General features: G+C 43.2%; 1 protein-coding gene across 1 annotated transcript in view; it reads left to right on the top strand.

Moving 5' to 3' along the window:
* Positions 1-26272, top strand: part of thsd7ba (thrombospondin, type I, domain containing 7Ba) — a 976108-nt gene that overhangs the window by 796124 nt on the left and 153712 nt on the right. The window contains exon 16 of the mRNA XM_078552479.1: positions 22931-23064. Within this exon, the coding sequence (XP_078408605.1) occupies positions 22931-23064 (134 nt within the window). The remainder of the gene's footprint in view (positions 1-22930; positions 23065-26272) is intronic.

A 26272-nucleotide genomic window follows, 5' to 3' on the forward strand; every position in this document is an offset into this window, starting at 1 on the left:
CAATCCTTACGACGTGACTATGGAAGACTGGAGTCAGTGTGTAGAGCACCTCGGTTTTTATTTTGTGGCGAACGAAATTACCGCGGAGGAGAAGCAGAAAGCAGTCCTTTTAAGTGTATGTGGTAGCAAGACATACAATCTCATCCGCAGCCTGATGGCCCCGAACGCACCCAATTCCAAGTCCTTTAATGAATTAGTGGGCCTCATGAAGACGCATTGTTGTAGGGTGACCGCATTGTACTATTAATGATAGAGTTGATCTGCAGGCACTTCTTGGGTGGAAACATTACATTTATTTAGAATATACTCAGCAGCAACTTCAAGTGTGCTTTCAACTCCAACTCTATCTCTACACTGACTGCTGAGGTAGCCTGTGCTACTCTCCTATTGGTTGCTACAGATCATGTGATCTTGCCTAACATATTATTCTTACAAGGTACATTACAAACTAAATAAAACAATAATTACTACATGCATTTTTAGCCAAAGCCATCTATAATAATGCAGAGGTTTAACTCCAGAGTAATAAGCCCCAGGAGAGTCCATCTCAACCTATAAAGCGAAGTCAAAGCAGTTGACTGAGCACTGCGACTTTGGAGACACAGTCATTAATATGCTGTGGGACTGATTAGTTTGTGGAGTTCACCATGATGCCAGTCAGCGCCATTTACTCTCAGAGGTCAACATCGATTTGAAGCGCGTCATGGAAATAGCACTAGCTGTAGGAAGTGCTGTGAGAGACTCGCAGGCTTTACAGAACATACAACATGGCGCTGTTCTTCATGTGGGGCAGAAACCTACCGCAGGGTGTGGCATGAAAACTAGAGACACAGCAGCAAAGTGAGAGACAATCTCTGCTGCTAGAAAAACAAATAGGCCCAGTGGAAGCATTTCAGCAGCAACTCCAAGGTTAACCTGTTATAGATGTGGGGCTGACCATGTACCAGACACCTGCAGATTCAGGAGACAGAATGCCATTACTGCTATAAGAAAGGCCATGTAATAAAGCAATGCAGGGCAAAATCCAAACAGCCCATAAGGCAACAGACCAAAATGATTGAAGTAAATAATATAACAGAACCTGAAGCTGCTGATACTGATGTCTATTCCCTGTACAATGTCACAGAAATAAAAACTGAAACTATTACCGTCACAATCCATGTGAATGGGAAGCCCCTAATAATGGAGGTAGTTACGGGAGCCACAAACACAATGGTGGGAGAGCACACATTTAAATACCTAAGTGAAGGTACCCAATCACTGAATCTGGGGCAAACAATGGCTCAATTGAAGACATGCACAGGAGAATCCATATAGGTAAAGAGCATCACCACAGCACCTGTGTCTTATAGGCAACAGACAGTTGCATAGTGACAGGTGAAGGACCTAGTCTTCTGGGCTGAGATTGGTCACAGAAAATTAAGCTCAACTGGTCTGAAATATTTCACTTGAGAACAGGAGGCCTTCCTGAACTGCTAAGGGAATATGACAGTGCGTTTCAGAATGAGTTAGGAGAATCGAAGGACATTTACATGATTCAAGGATCCCTCAGGTCAGAGCTGGTTCCTTTGGAAAATCATGAAGTGAAAGAAAAGGAATTTAGTGTCACTCTGAACAAACTGAAGAAACAGTTGGCAGAGAAGACTCAACAATGTTCAATATTCCAGGAGATACAAGAAAGAGACTGAAGAGCTGAAGAATCAGCTGAATGAAACAAAAGAGACATTAGAAGGAAAAGCCGTGGAACTTTCCAAGATACAAGTGGATAATGAAGCCATCAACTACCGACCTAAACAAAGTTAAGATTTCATCAGAGAGAAATTTGGTGACTGTGCAATCAAAATGAAGATCAAGACAAAACTCTGCAGCAAACAGAAGAAGAAAAGACAGTAATCAGGTCCGAAAGGCCAATTGGCTATGTCTCCAGAACCCTTTCTGCAGCTAAAAAGGGTTATTCCCAACTAGAAAAGGAGAGTTTAACAGTAATATTTGGAGTGAATAAATTCCACCAGTATCTGCATGGACGACATTTCACCATTGTGTTGGACCATAAACCATTAATGGGTCTATTCAGTGAGGAAAAAGCCATTCCACCAATAGCATCAGCAAGAATACAGTTTTTGTGCGGAATTTTGAAAGTGGACCTTGTTGGGTTCCTGGTACAATTGTTTCAGAAACTGGTCCCTTGTCCTTCCAGGTGGAAATGGAAAAACGAATAGTTCGAAAACACGTGAATCATCTTAGGAATAGAGGGACATTCCAACAACCAGCTATTCCACCTGTGATTAATGTCGAACCATTAATCCCTGAGGTGACAGATTGACCTAGAAAGGATGCATCCGATGTCTCTGTAGAGTTGCCTAACCCTGAACTGCCACTTTCTAATGATGTATCTGGTGCTGCAGTTCCTTATCATGTAGATCCAGTGGAAGAACCTAAAGTGGGAGAGCTACACCGCTCTAACCAAATAAGAAACCACCTCAGAGACTTAATCTTTAATCACCTGACTTGTATATATGTATATGTTGTGGGTTATTCAAAGGTTCTCTGTAAATTGCAAGTGTAAAAAAACTAAAGGAGGAGGAAATGGAGTAATTGAAGGTATAGCCTTTCCTACTGCCTATCAGAGTTATTTGATTGATCTTGGTGACTCCGACCAATGAGCCCTAAGCGTGGGTAATCCGGGGTTGGGGTTGCGGTGGTTGGGGTGGGGGCAGACATGTAGCTTTCTAGTTGAGGACCTGGTTCAAGCATGTAGCTTCTGAAAAGCTCTCTGGAATAAAGTTATCTGTTTCAAGTAGAAACCTGTTTGGAACGTCAAGCCATTACACTGCCAGATCTGGCCGGACCACATTAAACACTGTTGGGTTTTGCTCTCACCTGCTAAAACTACTCACTATTTTAGGATCATCCCAGAATGCAAATTTAGGCCCCCCCAGCTTCTTTTCTCTACTGCAAACAATCTTCTTAAACCTCTCTCCCCATCACCTCCAGCAGTGTGATGTATTTCATGGACTTTGTCACAAAGATCAAGATCAGTTCCCTCTGCTATTCCCTCCCCTTCCACTCTCCTGCCTGGTCAAATTTCCTCTAAAGCGTTTTTTAAATGTATTCTTTCATGGGATGTGGGTGTCTTCCTCTGCTTCAAATGGTTATTCATTTTTTATCTAGCAGGTGCGATGGTCTGCCTGCACTGACATCTGTGGCAAAGGATGCCATGCTCCAACAACCCTCTATATAAAGCTTGTGTTATCCATCTCTAATTGCCCTTGAACTGAGTGGCAGAGGACAGCTAAGAGTCAACCACATATTGCTGTGGGTCTGGAGTCACATGTAGGCCAGACCAGATAAGGGCAGCACATTTCCTTCCCGAAAAGATGTTAATGAACTAGATGGGTTCTTTTCACAAAAATGATGATAGTTGTCATGGTCACCATTACTGAGATAAAAACAAAATACTGCAGAAGCTGGGAATCTGAAATAAAAACTGAAAATGCTGGAAAAACTCAGGTCTGGCAGCACCTGTGGAGAGAGGAACAGAGTTAACATTTCGAGTCTGTATGACTCTTCTTCAGAGCCATTACTAAGACTAGCTTTCAATTCCAGATGTATTAATTGAATTTAAATTCCGCCAGGTGCCATGGTGGGATTTGAACCCATGGTCCCAGAAGAATAGCCTGGGCCTCTGGATTATTAGTCCAGTGACATTACCACCATGTCATCACCTTCTCCTGTTGCCCTCTCTCCTAGCCCTGAACTTGCATCTTTATCAAGTTTCTCTCCTATCTTCCCTGATGTTCTCTCTGAGCTCATCTTGTCCACAAGACCCACCTCCTGCTTCCCTCTCATTTCCCTTGTTAGTTGATATTTTTAACGTTTCTGTCTTTTCAGGTAATATCTGTCTCTCCTTTAAATCTACCATCATCATCTCTCCCCTCAAAAAAAACCCTTGAACCCATCATCCTAGCAAATTATGGTCCCATTCCCAGCCTCTCTTTCCTCTCCAAAGCCCCTGACATGCTGTCACGTCCCAAATCCGTCTTTCCTGGAACTCCACATTTGAATTCCTCTAATCAGGTTTCCACCCTGCCACAGCACCGAAATGGCTCTTATCAAAGTCACAAATGACAGATATCCTCTGTGACTGTGACAATAGTAAACTTTCCTTCCTCATCCTTCTCAACCTGTCTGTAGCCTTTGACACAGTTGATCATACCACCCATCTCCACTGCCTTTCCACTGTCATCCAGCTGGTTGGGACTGCTCTCACCTGGTTCCATTCTTAACTATCTAGTCATAGCCAGAGTATCACTTACAATGGCTTATTTTCTTGCTCCTGCACCTCTGGTTTCCCACAAGGATCTGTCTTTTGCCCCCTCCTATTTCTCATCTACATGATTCCCTTTGTGACATCATCCAGAAACACAGCAGCAGTTTTCACCTGTATACTGATGTCACCCAGCTCAACCTCACTAGCATCTCTCTCGACTCCTCCACTGTTGGTAAATTACCTGACTGGTTATCTGTTACCTAGTACTGGATGCACAGAAATGTTCTCCAATTAAATATTGAGAGGATTAAAGCCATTATCTTCAGTCAGCACTACAAACTCTGTTCCCTGGCAACCGACTCCATCCCTCTCCTTGACAACTGTTTGAGATTAAAGCAGACTGTTCACAAACTTGCTGTAATATTTGATTCCAAGGTTGACTTCTGACCTCATATTCACGCCTATTTCCATCTCCACACCATTGCCTGACTTCACCCCTGCCTTAGTTCATCTGCTGCAGGAACCCTTGTTCATGTCTTTGTTACCGCTAGACTTGACTATTCCAACACATTGCTGGCTGGTCTCCCACATTCTACCCTCTGTAAACTTGAGGTCATCCAAAGCTCTTTTGCATGTGTCCTTTGGTGCACCAAGCCCATTCACCTATCTTTCTTCTTCTTAGGCAGTCGCTTGGGACGGAGGATGACTTCCTTCCACTCCAGGATTGTGGGTCCTGAGGTGATTAAAAAGTCCATTTCTGGATCTGCATACTCTATCACAGGTGGGGCAGGTAGTGTTTGCTGAGGTGGGTGGGTGGGAAGCTCGGATTTTGGTACACTGCTTCTGCTGTTTGTGTCTGGCCTCCACCTGGGTCTGCCAAAGACATTCAAAATGGTTGCCACTTTCACGGATGTTTCTTCTCCAGTTTGGGCAGTCTTAAGCAAGAGATTCTCACAGATTGGTGGTGGGGATGTTGCATTTTTTCAGGGAGGCCTTGAGGATGTCCCTGAAATGTTTCCTCTGCCCTCCTAGTAACTGCTTGCTGTGATGAAGCTCGGAGTAGAGTGCTTGTTTTGGGAGTTTTGTGTCAGGCATGTGGATGATGTGGCCTACCCATAACCAGTGCCTTGATACTGAGGATGTTGACCTGCGAAGGGCACTGATATTGGAGTGCCTATCCTGCCCTTGAATTTGCAGGATTTTGCAGAGGCATCGCTGGTGATATTTCTGCAGGGTTTAAGGTGTCCATGTCTCTGGCACATACAGGAGGGCAGGCAGTGCTGCAGTCCTGTAGACCATGAGCTTAGTGTCGGCTTTGAGATCTTTTTTCTCAAACACTGTTTTCCTCAGATGGCCGAAGTCTGCAGTGGCACAATGAAGGTGATGTTGAGTTTCATTGTCAATGCCTGCCCTCACTAAAACGAGGCTCCTAAGGTAAGAGAAACGTTGTCCAATGGTTTGCCATGGATCTTGATAGTCAGGGAGCAGTGTTGCAAAATGGGAGCAGCCTGGTAGAGGACCTTTGCCTTCCGGATGCTTAGCCTAAGGCCCATTCTTTTATACGCCTCCATGAATGCGTCTATGATAGTTTGGAGCTTGGCCTCTGAGTGTGCACGTACACAAGCGTTGTCAGCATACCACAGCTCGAACACAGAGGTTGGAGTGATCTTGGTTCTGGACCAGAGGTGACCTAGATTGAATAGTTTCCCGCTGCTCCTGTGGAGTAGCTCCACTCTGGCGGGGAGCTTCATGGGGATGGAATGGAGTGTTGGCTTGAACCCAGTTTGCACTTGTATTGGGTCTGTGGCAGATCCATTGGTGAGGATCGCAGCTTGCATTGTGCAGCAGGCGGAAGATGGTGACAAATTTCTGCGGGCAGCAAAGTTTGAAGAGGATGTCCCACATTTCCCCATGATTGATAGAGTTGAAGGACTTTGTGTGTCAAAGAAGGCCATGAATAGAGGTTGCTGCTGCTCTCTGCATTTCTCTCAGACTTGTCTTGCTGTAAAGATCATGTCCACTGTGCCTCTTGATGCGCAAAATCTGCATTCACCTGTCACCCTTGTGGTCACTGAGCCACATTGGCTCCCAATCAAGCTACTTCTTGACTTTAAAATTCTCATCCTCGTTTTCAGATCAACCCCTCCTATCTCTGTAATCTCCTCCAAGCCCCACTGTCCTCTGAGCTATCTGTGTTCGTCTAATTCTGGTCTCTTGAGCATTCCCAATTTTAATTGCTCGACCATTGGTGGCCACATCTTCTGCTGCCAAAGTCATAAGAATCCTCTCTGATTCTCAAACATTCTTTCTTCCTTTAAGATATTCTTTAAAGCAAACTTCTTTTACCACACTTTGTCAAACTGCCCTGAATCCTTTTAGAAAGGCACATTGGGACACTTTATTATGTTTAACTGCTATATGAATATAAATTGTTGTTGTCTTTTAGCTTTTATCAAATAACCATCCTCGCTATTAACTTTTTGGTGCCTGTCCTATAACATGGCAGGATTTTGAAACAATCTGTGTGTAAATATACAGTAGACTAAAAGTACCTAAATTAAATAATATATAATTTTTCTCCCTTGCTTGTCATGCCCTGCTAATGTTGATCTCTACAATTGCACAGGCTGGGGATGTGTATTCCATAGGTAATACCTCTTCTCTTCAGATAACTTCAAAAAGACCATGCAGAATCCAACTGATTCTGGTCGGTCTATTGATCTATCAATTCCCTTGCTTGCCTATTTTCTTCAGCAAACAATGTACCTTCAAATCCAACAATTTTATTTTCAAAGAACCTATAATACACTAACTGAAATTCTAGGCACAGTCAATACAATGGCCTGCTTGATATTTGCTGAGAGTCACAGGAGATAATTATGTTTCTGACAAGTTAGAAATATCTTTAGGCAAATCTCCTCAGAACTAACCTTATTAATACTGTGCCTGCAGGGAAGGAACTGTACTTTAAATCAAGATAAACCTGGAAATACATTTTTTTTTTTGCAAACTGAGATTTTTATGATTACAGCCAGAAATAGGTATTTTTTTTTAAACTTGTACAGTCTGAGATGTACATTAGAGTTTGATTTTGGCCATTCCTACTACCTATACATTTCTGTATGACATTTGGAGTTATCAAATCCTGAATGACCAAGTACTCAACAAAGCAGCAGCATGGGGTACAGGGTTCCCCTTTTGGCACAGCTGGCAATCATATAACATAGTATACAAATAGTAACTCCTTCATACTTCAACACTCCCCACATTGAGAGAGAAGAACTTTTTCTGATGCATCACCATGATCATTCTTACCATTTTCTCAATAAAGCTACCAGTTTGTGTGTCTCTATTTCCTTAATTGGCATTTTATAATACCTCTAAGCCAACAAACTACAATGAGCAAAACCTCTAGTACCACAATATGAGCAACAATTAAAGATTCAGATTCAGAGGTACCATAGATGCTGTCTGTATTTTCATAGATTCATAGACATTTACAGCACAGAGGGAGGCCATTTGGTCCATCGTGTCCACGCCGGTCAACAAAGATCTGACTACACTAATCCCATTTTCCAGTGCTTGGCCCTGGAGGCTATGGCAATGCAAGTGAATATCTAAATTCTTCTTAAATGTTAGGAGAGTTTCTGACTCAGCCACCCTTTCAGGCAGTGAGTTCCAGACTCCCACCACCCTCTTGGTGAAAAACTCCATGGACTGAATGTTGCAAGGAAGAAGTCCATGGCCAGAACTGAAAGTAGGAGCCAACTTCATTCCAGTGAGCAGTGGGACCCTAGAGCTGCATTTAATCGGTGGCACCATGGTAACAGGGGTGGCCATTGCTGCCAAGAGACCTCTGTCCACCATGGAGTGGCCATGAAGGACCCCCCCACCCATCCCATCCCCACCAATCCCCAAGAAACCAGGGTTTAACTGGTGGTTTCCCCAAATGGTGGGAACCCCTACTGATGCCAGTAAAATGCTAATGGTGGCAAGTGGTGGCCTTTAATTGGGCCTTTAGTTGCTTCAATTGGTCTCTAGGTAAGTGGCCACGCCACTGAGGTTCCCATCACTGGTAAAATAGCCTGGAAGTGGGAAGACATCAGGCAACCCACTGCCTGCAGAGGGATTCAATCTTGTTGATTTGCATCTTAAAGTGTTAGATTAAATTTATTTATTGTGGCGCTTTAACCTCCCACTCTGTTTGCTCCTCCTGTTACCAGATCAGCTGCAGATATAAGGGAGGCCTTGTGCTTCTCCAGTAAAATTTCATTTACACTGGAAAATTGCTGCTAATTGGTTGGTGATGAGTCTTAGTTGGTTTCCTGCCTCTGCAGGGTAGGTTGCCGTTGCTGGACTGAAGCTGCCCCTCCAGGAAAAGCACAAGATGACAGGACCATATTGAGGCACTGTCACAACCTCTTCCTCCATGATTTTCCTGGCCAAACCCCAAAGCCCCACCCTCAAATGTCCCTCCAAAACCCTGGGAAAACTGCCCAATAGAGTCAGAGGATAAACTCAGCATGGATTACAATGATAAGATTGTAAACATACAAGTTTATCAGCAACAGTGGCTGGGGAGTGGGGTGAAAGTAGTGACAAGGGTACAGAATTTGTGCAAGGGACAATGACAATGGTGTTGGTCTTCCTAATGTCTAATTTGAGGAAATTGTGGCTTTTAATGTCAATGGATCCTAAAGTACATGAGAAATTTAATATTCAGTTTTGGAAAAGAAAATAGTCAATCATTGTTAACAGTGTCTCCTCCTTTATGCCTCACTGACATTCTATTCATATGGGGCAGGATTTTGCCCTTTAGGTCGGGGCAAGCTGGGGTCAACTGGAGGGGGTAAGAACCCTGCACTGTTTGGGAAACTGTCACCTGGCAGGGATTTTCCCTGAACTGACCAACTGGTGGCCAGAGGGCAGGCTCACCAAGATGGTAGGTGGGTTCACAAAGCTCTCGAACCAATGGAAGGCTCATCAAGACTGGAGAAGCAGCATGTTGCCTTTTCAGATGAGAAAGAGAGGGTGCTTCAAGATGGAGGCATCGTCTCTCCAACTGCTTAAATTTTTAAGTAAAGAATAAATTCAGAAGACAGGCCAGCATTGTGGAGGGGGAAAGGCAGCCTGGAGCTGCCGCTGAAGCAATACAGGCAGGAAGGGCCTCAAAGCTACCTGGGGTGCTAATCCTGGTGTGTCACCAGGAGTCCAACTCTAGGAGCTACACTGCTCCCTGATGTCTCCAGCGGCTGGAAGATGAACTGAAAAATCCCACTCAGCCTCTGACAATAGGGGTTTGGCAGCCTTCAACTAGCTTAATTGGCTACCTGCTGTTTGCTGGTGGGTAGCCCTGCCACACCACCCGCCCCCCCACCACACACACACACACACACAAACACACCCACACGCACACACCCTGCCTTCAGGAAAATGGCCCATGGATGGGTTGGTGCCAGCAAACTGATAGGTCAGTCAGCGGTGTGTGCCTGCCTGTTTCCATGTTCATCCCCATGGGGGCGCAAAATCCTGCCGATGGTTCCTTTTGATGCCGACCCTGCAGCTATAGTGTGATGGAGTCTTAATTTGGAGTCAAAGACTGACCTAACAATATAGATCAAAGTGGGATGAAACTTCTTGGAGTCTGTAGTCTCACTTTGCCAGTTTGAGCATGAACATCTGATTCACATCACACAAGTTCAGCATCGGTGCAAAACTCAAATGACTTCAAATTGACATAATACCTGTAGTGTAAAAGTACTGTTATGTATGTCTGTAAACTCTTATGTAAAAATATAGCTATAAAATTGAGAAATGGAGGTAGCAACGAATTTAATTGTTACCTTAATCCTACTTATTTAACATTGAATCATATTTATTTACTCTCCCTAACATATTGTTGGTGATTTTAAGTAAATTGGATTAGGATTAGGGATTAGCACTTAATTTCCACGCTACCTTTGTTTCACAAGCTTTTTTCATTTAATTTTACACTCTGTCACTATAGCCCAGAACTATGGAAATTTGAATTGTGTTCACAGTATAGGCAGAAATTATTTAGCTTTGGAAAATATTCTACAAATTCTTGATTCCCATAACTGAAAATGCCTTAAATACTGGCAGATCAATTATTTCAATAGGATGTCATATTTTTATGTTTACTTTGATACCTCTGCGTTTCAGAATTGCTTTAAATTCTTCTTGCCTTTTCAAATTTATTGTGCTTGTTTTATGGAATTGGAACCAATGAGGGTCTATTAGATTTCCATTTTCTGACTGATGTGAAGATGTATTAAAACATTTTGGGAATTACCTGAGGGTAGCAATGAGTTTAAAAATTCAGTTTTTACCAGGTGGTTCAATGCTCCCTGCATGTAAGATAGCTCCCACAGGGTTTCAGATTCCCAATTCTATATAGGTGGGAAATGGGTTGATAGTAATTGATGTGTGCTTTTGAATATCTTGATTTTGGGCTAGTGTTGTGGCCAAATCAGACTGTAACAGTCTGCTGCATAATGTATGTTTTTATTTTATTAACTAGGCTTAAACAATCTGCAAAAGTAACATTTGAACCTTAAAAAACACCATCATAGAGGCAACAGTATATATTGTCTGCAAATGCACTGTAGAATTCATCAAGGCTCCTTCAAACAGCACCTTCCAAACTCACAACCACTACCATCTAGGAGGACAAGGGCAGCAGATAGATGAGAACACCACCACCTGGAAGTTCCCCTCCAAGTCACTCACCATCCTAATTTGGAAATATATCGCCGTTCCTTCACTGTCGCTGGGTCAAAATCCTGGAACTCCCTTCCTAACAGCACTGTGGGTGTACCTACACCACATGGACTGCAGCAGTTCAAGAAGGTAGCTCACCACCTTCTCAAGGGAAACTAGGGATGGGCAATAAATGCTGGCCCAGCCACTGAAACCCACATCCCACGAATGAATAAAAAAAATGTGGCATGATAAAAAGAAATGATCTCCATTTTATGCTTAATTCCCTTAGCTAAACATTTCCATTCACCTTCACCTTGAATGAGAAGTATAAAACACATGATTCTCATTGGTAAATTTAACTATTGCAATATTTAAGTTGATAACTTTAACTTGATTCATACAAGCTTCCTGATTCACTACTAAGGCAAATTGTTTTTAGACCAAGATATGCCTGCAAATTTAATGCTTTTTAATGAACTTCTGGAGGAAAGCTAAGAATCATTTTGGAAAGGTGTGAAGTATCCTCTCTAGGCTGTGAGGAGCAGTGAATCACCCTCCACACTAATCTATAATCAGTTGAGAAATGAATGAAAACTAAAGAACAGTTGAAGTGGAATGAGTAGGCTAATGAGCAGGATGACTTTTTGTGGGCATTCATAAGTATTGTGGCCATCTCACTCAGTGAAATTGCTAGAGGTTTCACGCCTATATATGCAATGGATGAAAAATCTAGCCTATTGAAATCACATAGGCAATGCTGTGCATAGCACCCAAAGTTTATATATTAGAATGACAATTAGGTTTCATGCATTATTCCAATCCCGTATTATGAGATATTGCTTTCCATAGTTATGTAATCGTGGCACTTCCGAACATTAAAAATTCATTGAAGTGATAGCTTGAAAGTTTAAAGTCTTATTTCAGATTTAAATCATTTGAATTTAAGCTCACACTGTCAACTGAAATGTGTAGATAAGAGTAATCGTATGGAAAGCTTGTCATGTTGCATTCCCTGAGATTACAATCTTTTGAGTTTGAGTTTGAATGTGAGCCTGGGTCTGTCTTTTTCAATTATGACATCTGAAATCTTAACATTGTTAATGCAGGACATATGAGTGAAATAATTGTGTGATCAGATTAGCATGAAAACATACATGTGGTACAGTGCAACTCTCAGATTAGATTACTCTTTGATGCAAATCTTCAATTCATGTTTCTTCCTACAAAAAGTTGGCAAAGTGAATGCTTTTTGTTTGAGCAGTGAAATGTACTTGATGTACAACACATTTGTGCTGTTGATGTTATGTATGTCCTAAACAGTTTTACCCAGGGACAAAACTGAGGGTTGAGCACGTTATTGATGCTTACGGCTCTTGGAATGTGATTGGCTTGAAATTAATATCATCAGTAGTAATACTGAAGACACGGGAGTCATTTTCTGAAGGTCTGTAATTTTCACACTGAATTGCTCTTATTGTTTGTCCAAGTAATGACGATATTAATTTAACTCACAGTAAATGCATGCTGCCAGTGGACACCAATTAAGTTAACCAACAGCATAAGTAATACTGCATATTTTCATATTGCTCAGTCATTATGTTACCCATGGTATAAATTATAACTGAACCAGGATTAATGCCAACAGACTAAATTAATACTTGTCATGTTGCTTTTCCGGTTTCATTGATATAATTCTACATATATAATGAATGATCTTCCTATTCTGAAAAAAATGATATATCATTAAACAGTACAAACAGATCCAGCAACTGCTGCTGGTGTGATAATAAATGTGATATTTACTATTTGCAGTTTTGTAATATAAATTTCACTATACGTCTGGATGCAGCATACATTGATAATCACTTGCTGCATAATAGATATTTGAAGAAAAGCAACCTCAGAGCTCTGGTTGTGGCTGGAAAGTGAGAAGCAGTTAGTGCGTGCCTTCAGACCTATCAAAACGCACATCATGATTTGTAATGTCCAGTTTGATTAAAGTTAATTGGATTTTTGCTCACTGCAAAAACTGATGAAACTGATCTTTTTAGTCTAGTCTACTAAAGCAAACGATTTACTGACACGTTAATTGAATTTATAGTACCCAAATAACATTTAATCCTTAGACTCTTGCTTTTTTTTATTTGTGAGTGTTTCTGGCATGGCCAGCATGTATTGCCCATCTCTAATTGCCCTTGAGAAGGTGGTGGTGAGCTGTCTCCTTGAATTGCTACAGTCCATGTGGTATTAGTACACTCAAAGTGCTGTTAGGGAGGGAGTTTCAGAAATTTGACACAGTGACAGTGAAGGAGCAGCAATTTAGTTCCAAGTGAGGATGGTGTGTGACTTGGAGGGAAACCTGCAGCTGTTGGTGTTCTAATGCAGCTGCTGTGCTTGGTCTTCTAGCTGATAAGAGGTCATGTGTTCGGAAGATGTCATTAAAGGACCATTGGCAAATTGCTGCAGTGCATCTTCTAGGTGGTACACAATGTTGCCTCTGTGCGTCAATGGTGCACAGAGTGATTGTTTAAGGTAGTGAATGACAGTAAATTAGAAATGAACACACAACTACATACACACATCCTATCAGAATGGAAGTCCGATGTTCTGGGAGCAGAGGACTGAAAATTGTCCAGAACCCATCTCTGCCAGGTTTCTAAGCCTTGATTGCTGCGATGTTAAAATTAGAAGGATTAGGTGGCAGTGATTCTTCTTGTCCTCTTTCATTCTGATATTACTTTGGGGACATATCAGGAAGAGATTTCTGCAATCAATGGTACCTACCTGATATTGCCAGCGATGTGGCTAATTATATTTACGCTTGTAAAAAGTAGACATCCATGCCATCATGAGTCACATGTGAACTCCTTTAAGAAGGAATCTAAGGAATTGATTGCCATTACAATATGAACCTGAAAATGTAGAAACAATAACCCTTTACCTGTGGAATCCCTATTACCTTGGCCAGACAACCTGTTACTACCCATGACAGAACAAGGTACTGCTCTGAGATTCCAACTGTTCTGCTGAGTGGACCACCAAGGTCTGCCTCCAATACTTAGATGATCCTTTCTCCAGAATTTGGAATGGGCATCACTCAATGATAATAGTCATTGAACCTGGCTATATTCAGATGATGCTGATAACCATTAAAACAGAAGGATAAGGACCCTTATTTTGTGAAGTTTATGTTTAATGTATTTAATTGTTGCAATGTGAGCCCTTCATTTCCTTAACATAAGCAATGTACCTGTGTGAGACCTGCTGTTGCGATGAAGTGAGTCCTTATCATTCTCTCCAAAAAATGCAATTATTGTGCAAGGAGCTTGAGTTAATTCAGGGTTGATAGTAAATTGGTGTACACATACTGAGAGCAATGGGAATATGCTTCTGTGATCTTCCTTGGAATTATACTTATCAGTTTTTTAGTTCAAATAAATGAACTTGCTTGGGGGATTGATGGTTGCTAGTGCCATGTGATACATGTTATGTAATTTGCATTCAGATCAGCGCGAAGTTTGGTGCTAGCTGGAATATGTTTATTGAAGCCTATAGTATGATCAAGTTCTTATAATAACCGGTGTGTCTCTGACAGTATGATGAGCGGGTGATCAACAGTACAGTGAATTGTTAAGCACTACAATTAATTCTCCACTCATTCCACTTACACAGCTTCATTATTACCACAATCCAAATGTGATAATTTCTTTCCTGTAGTGATATATGTTATTGGCCAATCAGATACTTTCCCCCCATGAAGTTATCTAATGACCTTCTACTTGCAATCAAGACTAATAATTTGAAAACAGTATTCATTGCTACTGTTAACAAAGTGAGTAATGATTTGTTATCAATAGAGCATCTAGCCAGGTGAAAAGAAATATGCAAGCCTTTGCTAAAAAAGTGTGCCAACTTCAGGTTAATTTTATTGAAGCCATTTTTACCAGCATTTTGAGAAAAAAAAATTATGCAGGAAAGATAAGCACCCTTTTACAATTGATTCTGATTTATTCCTTCAAAACTAAGTACTGAATACAAGCTGCTTTTACAATGCACATTTGTCACCATAACTCTGTCACCTTCTGATATAGAATCTTACAAACTAGAATTGATAAAGCTACAGCATATTTTAAAATTTATTATATTGAAAAGTGCTTCCTTTTAAATTTATTTTGTTGTTGAAATCCTTCCTGTATAGTCAAACAATTAAATAATTTAAGTCACTTGGCCACTGTGCAGAATAGACATACCAGAGCCACATTTTTCTATTTAATGCTTACTCACAAACAAAAGAGCTTACAGAAAAGATCAAGCCAAGTTGGTCCATTAGTTCTATCCTGTTCAGGCATGTTGCAATGAAACATCATGGGCTGGATTTTCATGGAGTCGGGCAGACTCTAGAGACCTTTTAAAATGACGAGTGGGATCCAGTTCTGGGATTCCCATCCCCAGCAATTTTTGCCAGCATGGGATAAGAGTGTGGGCTCACTCCTGAACTGTCTGGCTCCATTGCAGGGGTGGGCATCTGATACCACCCTGCATTTTTCGTGGAGTTGGGCCAGCATCTCGAGGACCATAGTCTGGCTTGGTAAACTTTTGAAAGGTCTGTTTAAAAGGTTTTGTCCATGCTCCCTCCATATCCCCCATGAACTCTCCATGCCCACCATGCCCCCTCCGTGACCTCTCACCTAGTGTGTACTATAGAATCAATCCGCGATTTAATGACAATGGCAAGGCTTGAAATGCTGATGAGAAAGGACACCCATTCAAAGATCTGCTTTGAAAATAAACTGCTACTTTTTCAACCCTACAAAAGTGTCAATCCGACAGAGCCATTATAATGTCAATAACAGAAGCTTTACCTCACGTCTTAACCTTGTCCAAATAAGCATACAGACCTTGAAAGAAACAGTTCAAAGAAAGAATAACATACCGTAACCTCATTAAGATGTCAATCAATTAAAGTGAACACTCCATTTCCATCTGTATCAACAGGAACAGATGGCCAAACATCTGTTTCTCTAAATGGGGCATGGAAGTGACATGGGTAATGTGTGGGGGATGGGGAAGGGGTGTGAGGAGCAGAGGGCCCAACAGTCTTTAGTACAACTGAGACAAAGTCCCAAAGAACTGAGGCAGGTATATTAACCAGCTCACCTAGACACTCGCCCGCCTCCTTAGCTGCAACGGAACTACTTCTGGGGTCGGCGGGCCCAACTTGATTATGCCCGCGCCTTCCTAGAGTGAAAATAGTGTGTACAGGGGAATTTATATGGAGATGGACCTGCCAATTCAAGCAATTTCTCAACTCAAGCTTCCCGCCTTGATGGTGAAAATCCAGCCGTATGACTTTAATTGTTCTCCACCCGGCAGCAGTTATGTAATCTCCTGTGAGCCGCAGTAGAAACAGATCATTAAAAAATCCTTGGAGTTGGGTTCGCAACCCGAGATCATCACTCTGTTCTCCAATATTATGGAAGGCATGTTGGTGCTGAAATTGGCAGCCCTCCCACCATTTTCTAATCATTAATTTTCATGGGGCTATCCCCCTTTATTTTTGAAAAAAATGAGTTTTCAACTTTCAACTGGCTGTAAATTTTGCAATTTGACATGAAACAGAATAAACTACTTAAATATGCAAGGCCACCTTCAAGGTGAAAGGGGGAAAAAAACAAATAATTCACCCTCAGGGGAGTGTGAAGAGAGAGTCATTGCCTATAATTCACACACAAGAAACTTGTAACTGTCTAAGGGAGAGACATTAAAATACAAAGTGCTCGGTATTGAAACAATGGCTGCCACAGACAGACCCACCCAAAACCCCTTGGAATTATACAAGGGGCAGAATTTTGTCCTTGATGGGCGGGCGGGCCCCACCGACTCGGCGGCGGGCGGGCAACCGATCGCCGCCGCCGAAATGGACCCCGCTGTCATTTTAAGTGGGCGGGCCAATTAAGGCCTGCCCAGCAGGCCGCCCGACGGGAAGTGCTATGCACTTCCTTTGCGGGCGGGGGTGGATTCCCCAACTGCCAGAGTGCGCTCTTTCGCGCGTGCGCATGAAAGAGCGCACATCACCCTGAGGCTAAGTGCTGCCTCAGGGAAATCGCTGAAAGTTTTTGAATGTTTAAAAATAGAAAAATAAAAAAATTATTAACATGTCCCCCTCATGTGACAATGTCACACGAGATGGGACATGTTAATAAATATCACAGAAACTTTATTCAAGTTTTTTAAAACCGACATGAAACCTCATCCCACCAGTGGATGAGGTTTCATGTTTTTTCAGAAGCCCGCTGGGGCTCCTGGCCTGCCCGCCAGCCTTAAGGTTGGACGAGCAGGGCCTTTAAATGATTTAACTACCCTGTCAATGGCCTCAATCGGCCATTGACAGGTTGGCAGGCGGACGGCTGATTTCGCTGTGCCCCCGCCTTCCTGAATATTTAAATGGGGCGGGATGATGTCGGGGGTTCCTCCCGACGTTATCCCGCGTCATTTTCGATTGGTGAGCGGGCCCCGTCCCCAGCTCACTGACGGAAAGATTCTGCCCAATGAGTGAAGTACTTTGGGGCAAGACTGTCAGCCACTACAGAGAGAGATTGCAAGAAAGTTTTCAGCAGAGGAAACAAGCTGGGGGCTGCTGTTCTCTCCCTCTCTCTCTTTTGGAACAGGTGCATGACCCAGTTTCAAAGCCAGTTTTACTGGAAATCTACCAGCGAACCGAGATCTCTTATTAATAGCACCTTCCACATCTGACCACATCCATAAAAGCAGCTAATTCAAATCAGCCACAATGTTTAAACATCTACACCTCAAGGATAATCAAATAGTACTCAATCATATATCCTTTTAAATATTTTTTATTGGATTCTAACTTCTCCTATTTCTGGCACCTGTGTGTGTCTTTGGGCAGAATTTTTCCGTCGGTGAGCTGGGGGCTCGCCGATGTGAAAATGACGCGGGATGACATTGGGGAGGAACCCCCGACATCATCCCGCCCCATTTAAATATTCAGGAAGGCGGGGGGACAGGGCGATCAGCTGTCCACCCACTGACCTGTCAATGGCCAATTGAGGCCATTGACAGGGTAGTTAAATCAATTAAAGGCCCTGCCCATCCAACCTTAAGGCTGGCGGTCAGGCCAGGAGCCCCAGCGGGCTTCTGAAAAAACATGAAACCTTATCCACTGGCGGGATGAAGTTTCATGACAGTTTTAAAACACTTTAATAAAGTTTCTGTGATATTTATTAACATGTCCCATCTCGTGTGACATTGTCGCATGAGGGGGACATGTTAATGATTTTTTTATTTTTCTATTTTTAAACTTTCAAAAACTTTCAGCGATCTCCCTGAGGCAGCACTTAGCCTCAGGGAGATGTGCGCTCTTTCGTGCGCATGCGTGAAAGAGCAACTCTCGCATTTGGGGAATTCCCTCCCCCGCCCACACAATGAAGCGCATAGCGCTTCCCGGCGGACGTCACGCTGGGCGGGCCTTAATTGGCCTGCCCACTTAAAATGGCGGCGGAGCCCATTTCAGCAGTGGCGATCAGCTGCCCACCTGCCCGTCAAGGGCAAAATTCTGCCCTTAATTATTTTTTCCTCCAAGTTTAGTGATTAATAAATTTGGTCTTTCTTGGAGTCGAGAAAATCTTGTTTAATTGGTTCCTTATTGCCCACTGCATAAATAGTTAAATACATTTGGATTCAGAAAATTACCCCTTGATAAAGAAACTTAAACCTTTGTTGTGGCCTACCGAGGAGATTGAATAGAGTGGAGCCAGTTCACTCCTTCTCACCTGGCCGTGACATTAATTAACAAGATATTAAGCTCATTTACAACCCAATCAGTTGCCATTTTTCATTGTCCACTGCATTTTTCGGGCATTGGACGTAAAGAAAGTTTTGGAATCTTTTATGCTAGCTATAATGAGGCAGCATAAGGGTGATAAAAAAGGCTTACCACCAGGACCATGGTTGAATGTACCAGCAGATTCTGCCGGGGACAGTGGCCATATCTGTTATTTTTGTACTTTCAATGAATAAGAAAGACTGCCCTAAGAGCAGAGGGTCTTCACAATTCTATCCGTGACCGTGGAATTACTCCTCTGCCACTTGATATCCTGGTCTACCATGTCGATTGGGCGTGGAGCCCTCGCTGCACCACATTTTCTCACCAAGGCGTGATTCATATTCCTCTGTGAATGTAGCTGCAACAAAATTCAACAATATATTATTTTTTATAGTACCTCAAAGTCACAAGAGCTGATTATATTGTGGCATCTGTTATCAGGTATGAGAAACATCGGCCTTGATAATAACCGCAAGGTTGGAAGGCAGCAAGGGGAAGGGTTTGTGGCCAGAAAGCTTTCTTTGCATCTATATTTGGCCTGCTTCCAGCTGGACGGCCACAAATAGGCTATTCAACTAATAGGCTTGAATGAATACTTCGAGACGGCGGGAATGGGAACGAGCGGACCCCTCAGTTTTGGCTCCGCCTCCCTCACCCCACTGAGAGCGTAAAACCTAGTTCCAAAGGTCTCAGCTCCAACTGGCTCCAAAAAATCCTCCTGACCTCTAAGTATATTCTATGCTTGCATAAATTATACCTGTGCCTCCTCATTCTCATTATTTTTTGTTCATTTAAAATTAAATCAAATGAGCCAGTGATATGTTTCTACTAAGAGAAAGGAAACACCATTTCAGAACCTATACCAAGTACTTTGTCAGGCAACAATATACATTTATACAGCAGTTTAAATGTACAAAACATCCCATGACGCATCACAGTGTATTGAGTTTTCACACCAACGCATTTCCCATAAATGGAGCAAATACCAGGTATCCCATTTTTCCAAAGAATCTGAAAGCATCAATATAAGCCACTCTTTAAATGGGTGATCAATATTCCTGAATGGTCAAACTTTTTGATATATTATGGGCAGAAATTTCCCCCGTCAGGGGGAGGGTTGTGCAGGAGCAGACGGGGGTAGGAGTGAACCCGGTCGGCTCCCCCAATCAGGGCCGCAATGCCATTTTACATGGGCGGGCCAATTAAGGCCCGCCCAGCGTGATGCTCGCCCAGAAGTGCTGAGCAGCCACTGTGCGGATGGCGGGGGGGCGGGGGGGGAATTCCCTGAGTTGGGGCCTGCGCTCTTTTGTGCATGCGCGCGAAGGAGCGCCGAAATCTCCATGAGGCTGCCTCAGGGAGATTTGTTTAAATTTGAAACATCTAAATAAAGAAATGAAAAACTTTTAAAACATGTCCCCTCATGTGACAGTGTCATATGAGCTGAGACATGTCAATGATTTAAAAAAAAAAATTTATTGAATTTTTAAACACTTCATGAAACCTCACCCCACCCGTGGATGAGGTTCCATGAAAAATGCGAAGGCTGCCTGGGCTTTTCGGCTACCGCCCCCCACCTCCCCCCACCCCGCCAACATTAAGGTTGGACGGGCAGCTCATTTAATTATTTCAATTCGTTTTTAACAGGCCTTAATAGGCCTTTGACAATCTAAATGACACGTGGTGACATCGGGATGCCCACCCAACGTCACCGCGCGTCATTTTACACATCGGTGAGTGGGCCCCACCCCCACTCGCCGACCCGAAAATTCTACCCTATCTGTACATATAAAAAGGGTTGCATTGGATTTCAAAAGCTGAAGACTTTAAATTTTAGAGAAACTTGATTTAGCAAATATATGGGAAGATGCATTACAATTTAGCTTAGCTTCAACTGTGATGGTTGAGGTTACTTTGCTCTTCATTACATATCTAATGGTGTTTCAGCACTGAACTGTTAGCAGAATAAGAAGGCTGCTGCTTTCAACCATGCTGACTAACTGTGATACTTTGAACTATCTTTTGACTTTTCATATAGGATATCGTGAAGAAGGACCAGTGTCCTTCTATTCTATTGCGCATTGCATCAATGTACCAATGCAGCCTCTTTGTTATTATTTTAATTTGACCAGTGAATTCAAATGGAAGGCTTGACTTGTGATAAATTAAATATGCATTGTGCTTCAGTGTCAGGATGAGTCAATGTCTCTTAACAGCTGTTGTGCACATAAGCCACATATGTCAGTTTATTATTAAGGGAGTGTCTCATTTTCAGAGGTGCCACCCTTTGGCTGGCACCTTAAGCATTAGCCCTATCCATCTGTTCTACTTGTTTGGTTGGACATTATAGATCCCATTGCAATATTTCAAAAAAGAGCAAGGAGTTTTCCAGTACCAAAGCAAGTATTCTTTCCTCAACCAAAGTCTTTCTCTTTCGTTCTGTGAGTTGTTTATACTTTTATAAGAATGAATAGAGAGGAAGCTGGTCATCCAGAACTTAGTGTACAACAATTCCCTTTGGTGTTTGGACTGAGTCATCTGTCATGGACCTGATATACTTAAAAATCACCTAATTTCCTTATACATTTAAAGTTACATTGTACAAATGTTAAAGACTATGGATTACAAAAAATGTTCTGATTTCTCATGTTATGTAACAATCTTCATGTTTTTCTTCTACAAACAATTTCAAGCCCTTTTGCCCTTGTTCTGCCATCAAATTTGATCATGGCTGATCTGTACCTCAACACCATTAACACAGCTTTGCTCAATATCCCGTGATACCTTTACATGCCCAAATCTTTTTAAAATTTCAAGTGACCCAGCATGAACAGCTTTTTGGAGGACAGTGTTCCAGATTTCTTACATCCATTATGTGAACAAGAACATCAGGATTTCGCTCTCAAGTAGCCTAGCATCAATTTTAAAATTATGCTCTCTTTTCGGGATTTCTCCCACCAAATTAAATAGTGGGCAGAGTTTAGTGGTCATGACTGGGGCCAGTCTACTGGCTGGCAGAAAGGTGGCAACACTACCATGACCTTTTCAGGAGGCTTGATGGGATTAAGTCCCAATTGAGTTCCCACCATTGGCTTCCTGACTCCTGTGGGGGAAATTTCTCCCCAGCATCTCTCCCATAACAGCAGCACCACCAGGAGCCATGGCCAGTGCTGGTACTGCGGTATGGCCTACCCCAGGGATCGAGACTGGAAACCCAGGAAAGTGGTGAGTGGGCAGATACTCTGGGGCTGGACAGGGAGGCCCTGGTGAGGGCGGGGATGGGGGTGCAGGGTGGAAGTAGAGAGCGATTGGTTTGAAGGTCAGAGGGAGGTCTTACTCTGGGTCCCCCCGTTCCCACTGGTGCCTTTGTCAGGCACGGAGTTCCCAGCAGGGAAGGATACCATTGCTACATTCCAGACCTACCAGCTAGGGTATTCCCGGTCCCGCCTGACACTTGTTGAATGCCAGCAGAGGTGGGATGAGGCCCTTGAGTGGCCTCAATTGGCTTCTGGGTGGGAAGGCCATCCTCGAGCCTTCCTGCCCTAGACTTAATCGTAGGGAGGCAGGACGGCAGCGGAGTCTCTATCCTGCACCTCTCCCCCAACTCCAATCCCACCTTCAGGGGGTGCAATGGCAGTAAATTCCTCCTAGTGCCTCTGTAACTACTTTATTGAATCTCATCCAGAAGGAAAAAAAACAGTAAAAACTTGGAAATAAGAGTACTGGTCTGAACTGTTTTTTTCCTTCTGGCAGGATTACACTGTAGAAAATAAAAAGCACAGTGTTATCTACATTTGTGTCAATCCTTATTGTATATTAACTTACAGCACTGCATTGCACTTGCCTAACACTATAATCGTTATGGGTACTAATAGCAGAAACTGTTACTTTGTGATGTGCTAATGACTTTGTTGAATTTATGAAATAATAACAGTAAAGGAATATTTCTTTATATATAATAATAATATAATTTTCTATGGTAACAGTGTGATGGAAAATTAAACATTTTATTTGATATATAAAAATCATCATATACCCATGCACAACAATGCAGAAGATGATAATTGAGTTATTTTTGTTGATTTAATTCTCAGGTTTATGACAGAATTCCCTGTTACAGTGATTGCAGTCAATATAGCTGGATAGCTGAACCTTGGTCTGTTTGCAGAATCAACAACAGAGAGTCATTACACAATTGTGGTGAAGGTGTACAGACTAGGAAAGTGAGGTGAGTAGAAGAAGCCTAAATTGAAGAAGTTCCAAGTGCCCTAGAATATCTAGGTGCCTGCTGATTTTAAGTCCCTTCCACCATACCTTTTGACTTAATGCTGCAGTATTCTAGTTTTTATTCTGATGGAGTGAACAGCATCTTCTGAGGAGCTAAAGAGTTCTCTGTATTTGTACTACATTCTAATTATGTGTTGTGGGTTTTTTTAATCAGACTCAGATTCTTGGGCCTGAATTTTTCGGTCGTCAGGCACACGTGATTGGCGGGCCCGGGAGTGGCCAGGAAATGGACCCCCGACCGCGATAGGCCCCCGATTGTGATTTCAAACTGGCTGGCCAATTAACATCCAGCAGCGCAAAACGCACGCTAAAAAAGCTCAGCGTTGCCAGGGTGGGGGGGGGGAAAGAGGGCTGGTGATGACATCACTGCGGGTGTGGGTGCGGGTGAGCGCTGCGAGAGAGCTCCTTGAAGGCAGGCAGCTGCCTCAGGGAGCTGCAACCTGCAAATAATGAAAAAAAATCTCCATGCATCACAATCAAGCACCTGAAAGCACACTTCATGAAAATGCCATCCCCAGACATTCCTTTTTATTTTATTTCCTAACGGAGATTTCATCCCGCTCTTGGATGAGTGTTTGTATTTTTTATTCATTCACAGGATGTGGGCTTCGCTGGCTGGACTAACAATTATTGCCCATCCCTAGTTGCCGTTGAGGAGATGGTGGTGAGCTGCCTTCTTGATGAAAAATGTAAAGGCCACCAGGCCGTTTCGCACGTGTGCCAACCGTAAGGCTGGATGGGCCACGAAAAATCACAGACAATTGCGCCATTAATGGGCTGAATTGCCCGCTTAATTGCCGGCGGGCGTGCTTCCGACTGCTGCGCACGCCCGCCGAGTGAAATATTGCACGAGTGGGTGATGACGTCGGGATGCTCGCACGATGCCATCTCGCGTGATTTTACGCCTGATCAGGTTGGACGCGTGCCCGCCTGCGGGATGTAAAATTCCAACCTTGGGGTAACAAATCAGTGAGTTTTAATAACAAAAGATATGAGTATTATATACTCAGCTGTGATCCTTTTTGATACAAATATCTTCTTAGGTCTCTGAGCTACTATAATAACTTGCAATATTCTAATTCTGGTTTCCATGTTTCCATTCCTTTTAAATAATATTAAGTAAATACATGTTATCTACTATTATCTTATGTGCAAAGGTTTCCGTTCAATATTCCAAATATGTAATACATTTTTCACAGGATCTTATTTCCATCTTCTTTCTAAATACCTTATGCTTTTTTCAGATCATAGGCAGTTAAATTCTGCATAGTACTTTGCTTTGTGTGTAGAAATTGTCACTTTTAGAAGTATTTTTGGCGTCACAGATTCACAGAATGAGTCTTGATACCTCAACCCTCAAACATTTTGGCTGTTCTGGGAAAAACCCACTTCATTTCTCTGCTCCTTTTAAAGGAGTCTTGGTACCTGCCACAATGGCAGGAGAGTCTCTTGCTCCTTCAGAATCTGACTCTACACTGACATAATGGGCAGAATTTTCCCCCCGTTAGGGGGAAGTTTAGGAGCAGGCGCGTGGAGGCGCACCTCCGATCGGCGCCCCCGATTGGGGGTGCGCCGCCATTTTACGTGGGTGGGTCAATTCAGGCCCGGCCAGCACGACATCCACAAGGAAGAGCTATGTGCTCCCTATGCAGGCAGTGGGGGGGGGAATCCCTAGACCAAGAGTGCGCTCTTTCACGCATGCGCACAGAAGAGCGCACTCATCTCCCTGAGGCTAAGTGCTGCCGCAGGGAGATCGGTGCCAAATTTAAAAATGTTAACAATAGCAAATAAAATCCCTTGACATGTCCCCTGAGTTGGGACATGTCTATCACTTTCATTGACATTTTTATTAAAAATTAAAAAACCTACATGAACCCTTGGATGAGGCTTCATGCTTTTTCCAATGCCCGCCAGGGGTCCCGGCCTGTCTGCCAATCTTAAGGTTGGACGGGCAGGTCCATTAAATACTTTAATGACTTTGTCAATGGCCTCAATTGGGCATTGACAGGTCAGCCTACGCTCAGCTGATTCCACTGAGCCCCCACATACCTGAAAATTGAAATGACGCAAGGTGATGTCGGGGGTTCCGCCCAACCTCATCCCGCACCATTTTACGCGTTGGTGAGCGGGCTCCACCCCCTGCTCGCCGACTGGGAAATTCTGGCCATGTGATGTCTATTGCACTTCACTGAACCTCTGCTCAATTCCCTTCTTTCATATTGCTTCTTGTTCTGCCCATTATCCAAACTTGTTCCCAATGTTCAGTCTCAGTGATTCCCTTGCACTGTTGTAAATTGGGTCAGTTATTTAACCTCCCTTCCATCCTTTCTCTCTTTCTGTGAAGCTAACCAAGCCTGGCCATTTCAAGTAGATATCAAAAGCACTAACTTGGTTTTAGATACCCTGGGCAGAACTTTTCATCCCGTGGGTGGGCGGGCACGCGCCCGACCCGATCGGGAGTAAAATAGTGCACGATAACATTGGGTGAGTGTCCCGACATCATCGCGCATTCGTGCGACATTTTGCTCAGTGGGCACGCGTGGGTGCCAGTGCGGCGCCCGCTATTAATTCTGCAGCCACATAAGGCTTTTAGCCATCCAATTGATAGAGGTTTTTCCTTGCCCATATGATTTTTTGCTTGTCGCACAGGCAAAACGGGCAGGCAGCCAGCCAACATTTTCACAAACTTCATTCAAAGGCGGGATAAAAAGGGTCAGCAGCAATGCCAATGTGAGTCATGAGGAATTTTGGAGATAGTTTGCTGCTGGTTGCTTATCTGAACTTGATAGCTTCATCTCTGCTCTGAGCTTCATGCTTAGCATTTCCAGGCTTCATTTCAGGACTCATTGGGTTCTCCAAGGCCCCTGAGGATTTTGACCATGTGGGCCTTTCCATGTATCAGACAGCCTCCCCTTACCCTGGTAATGGGGACTGTGCCCTCCGCTAGAGGCATCTCCTCTGAGAAGGAAGGGAAGGGCAGAAGGGAGAGGAGGACAGGTGTCCCTACGCAGCTTCCAGGCGAGCGGCCTGTGAGAGGACAGGCGCAGGCGCAAGGGGTGCAGGGCCAGCAGGTAGCCCAGGCAGAAAGGGCCACAGAAGATGTCACTAACCTGCTGCCAGGGTTTACAGACGGCGATGCAGCTACCTCA

Source organism: Cetorhinus maximus, chromosome 11 (assembly GCF_964194155.1).
Source record: "Cetorhinus maximus chromosome 11, sCetMax3.hap1.1, whole genome shotgun sequence".
In the NCBI taxonomy this organism is placed as follows: Eukaryota; Metazoa; Chordata; class Chondrichthyes; order Lamniformes; family Cetorhinidae; genus Cetorhinus; species Cetorhinus maximus.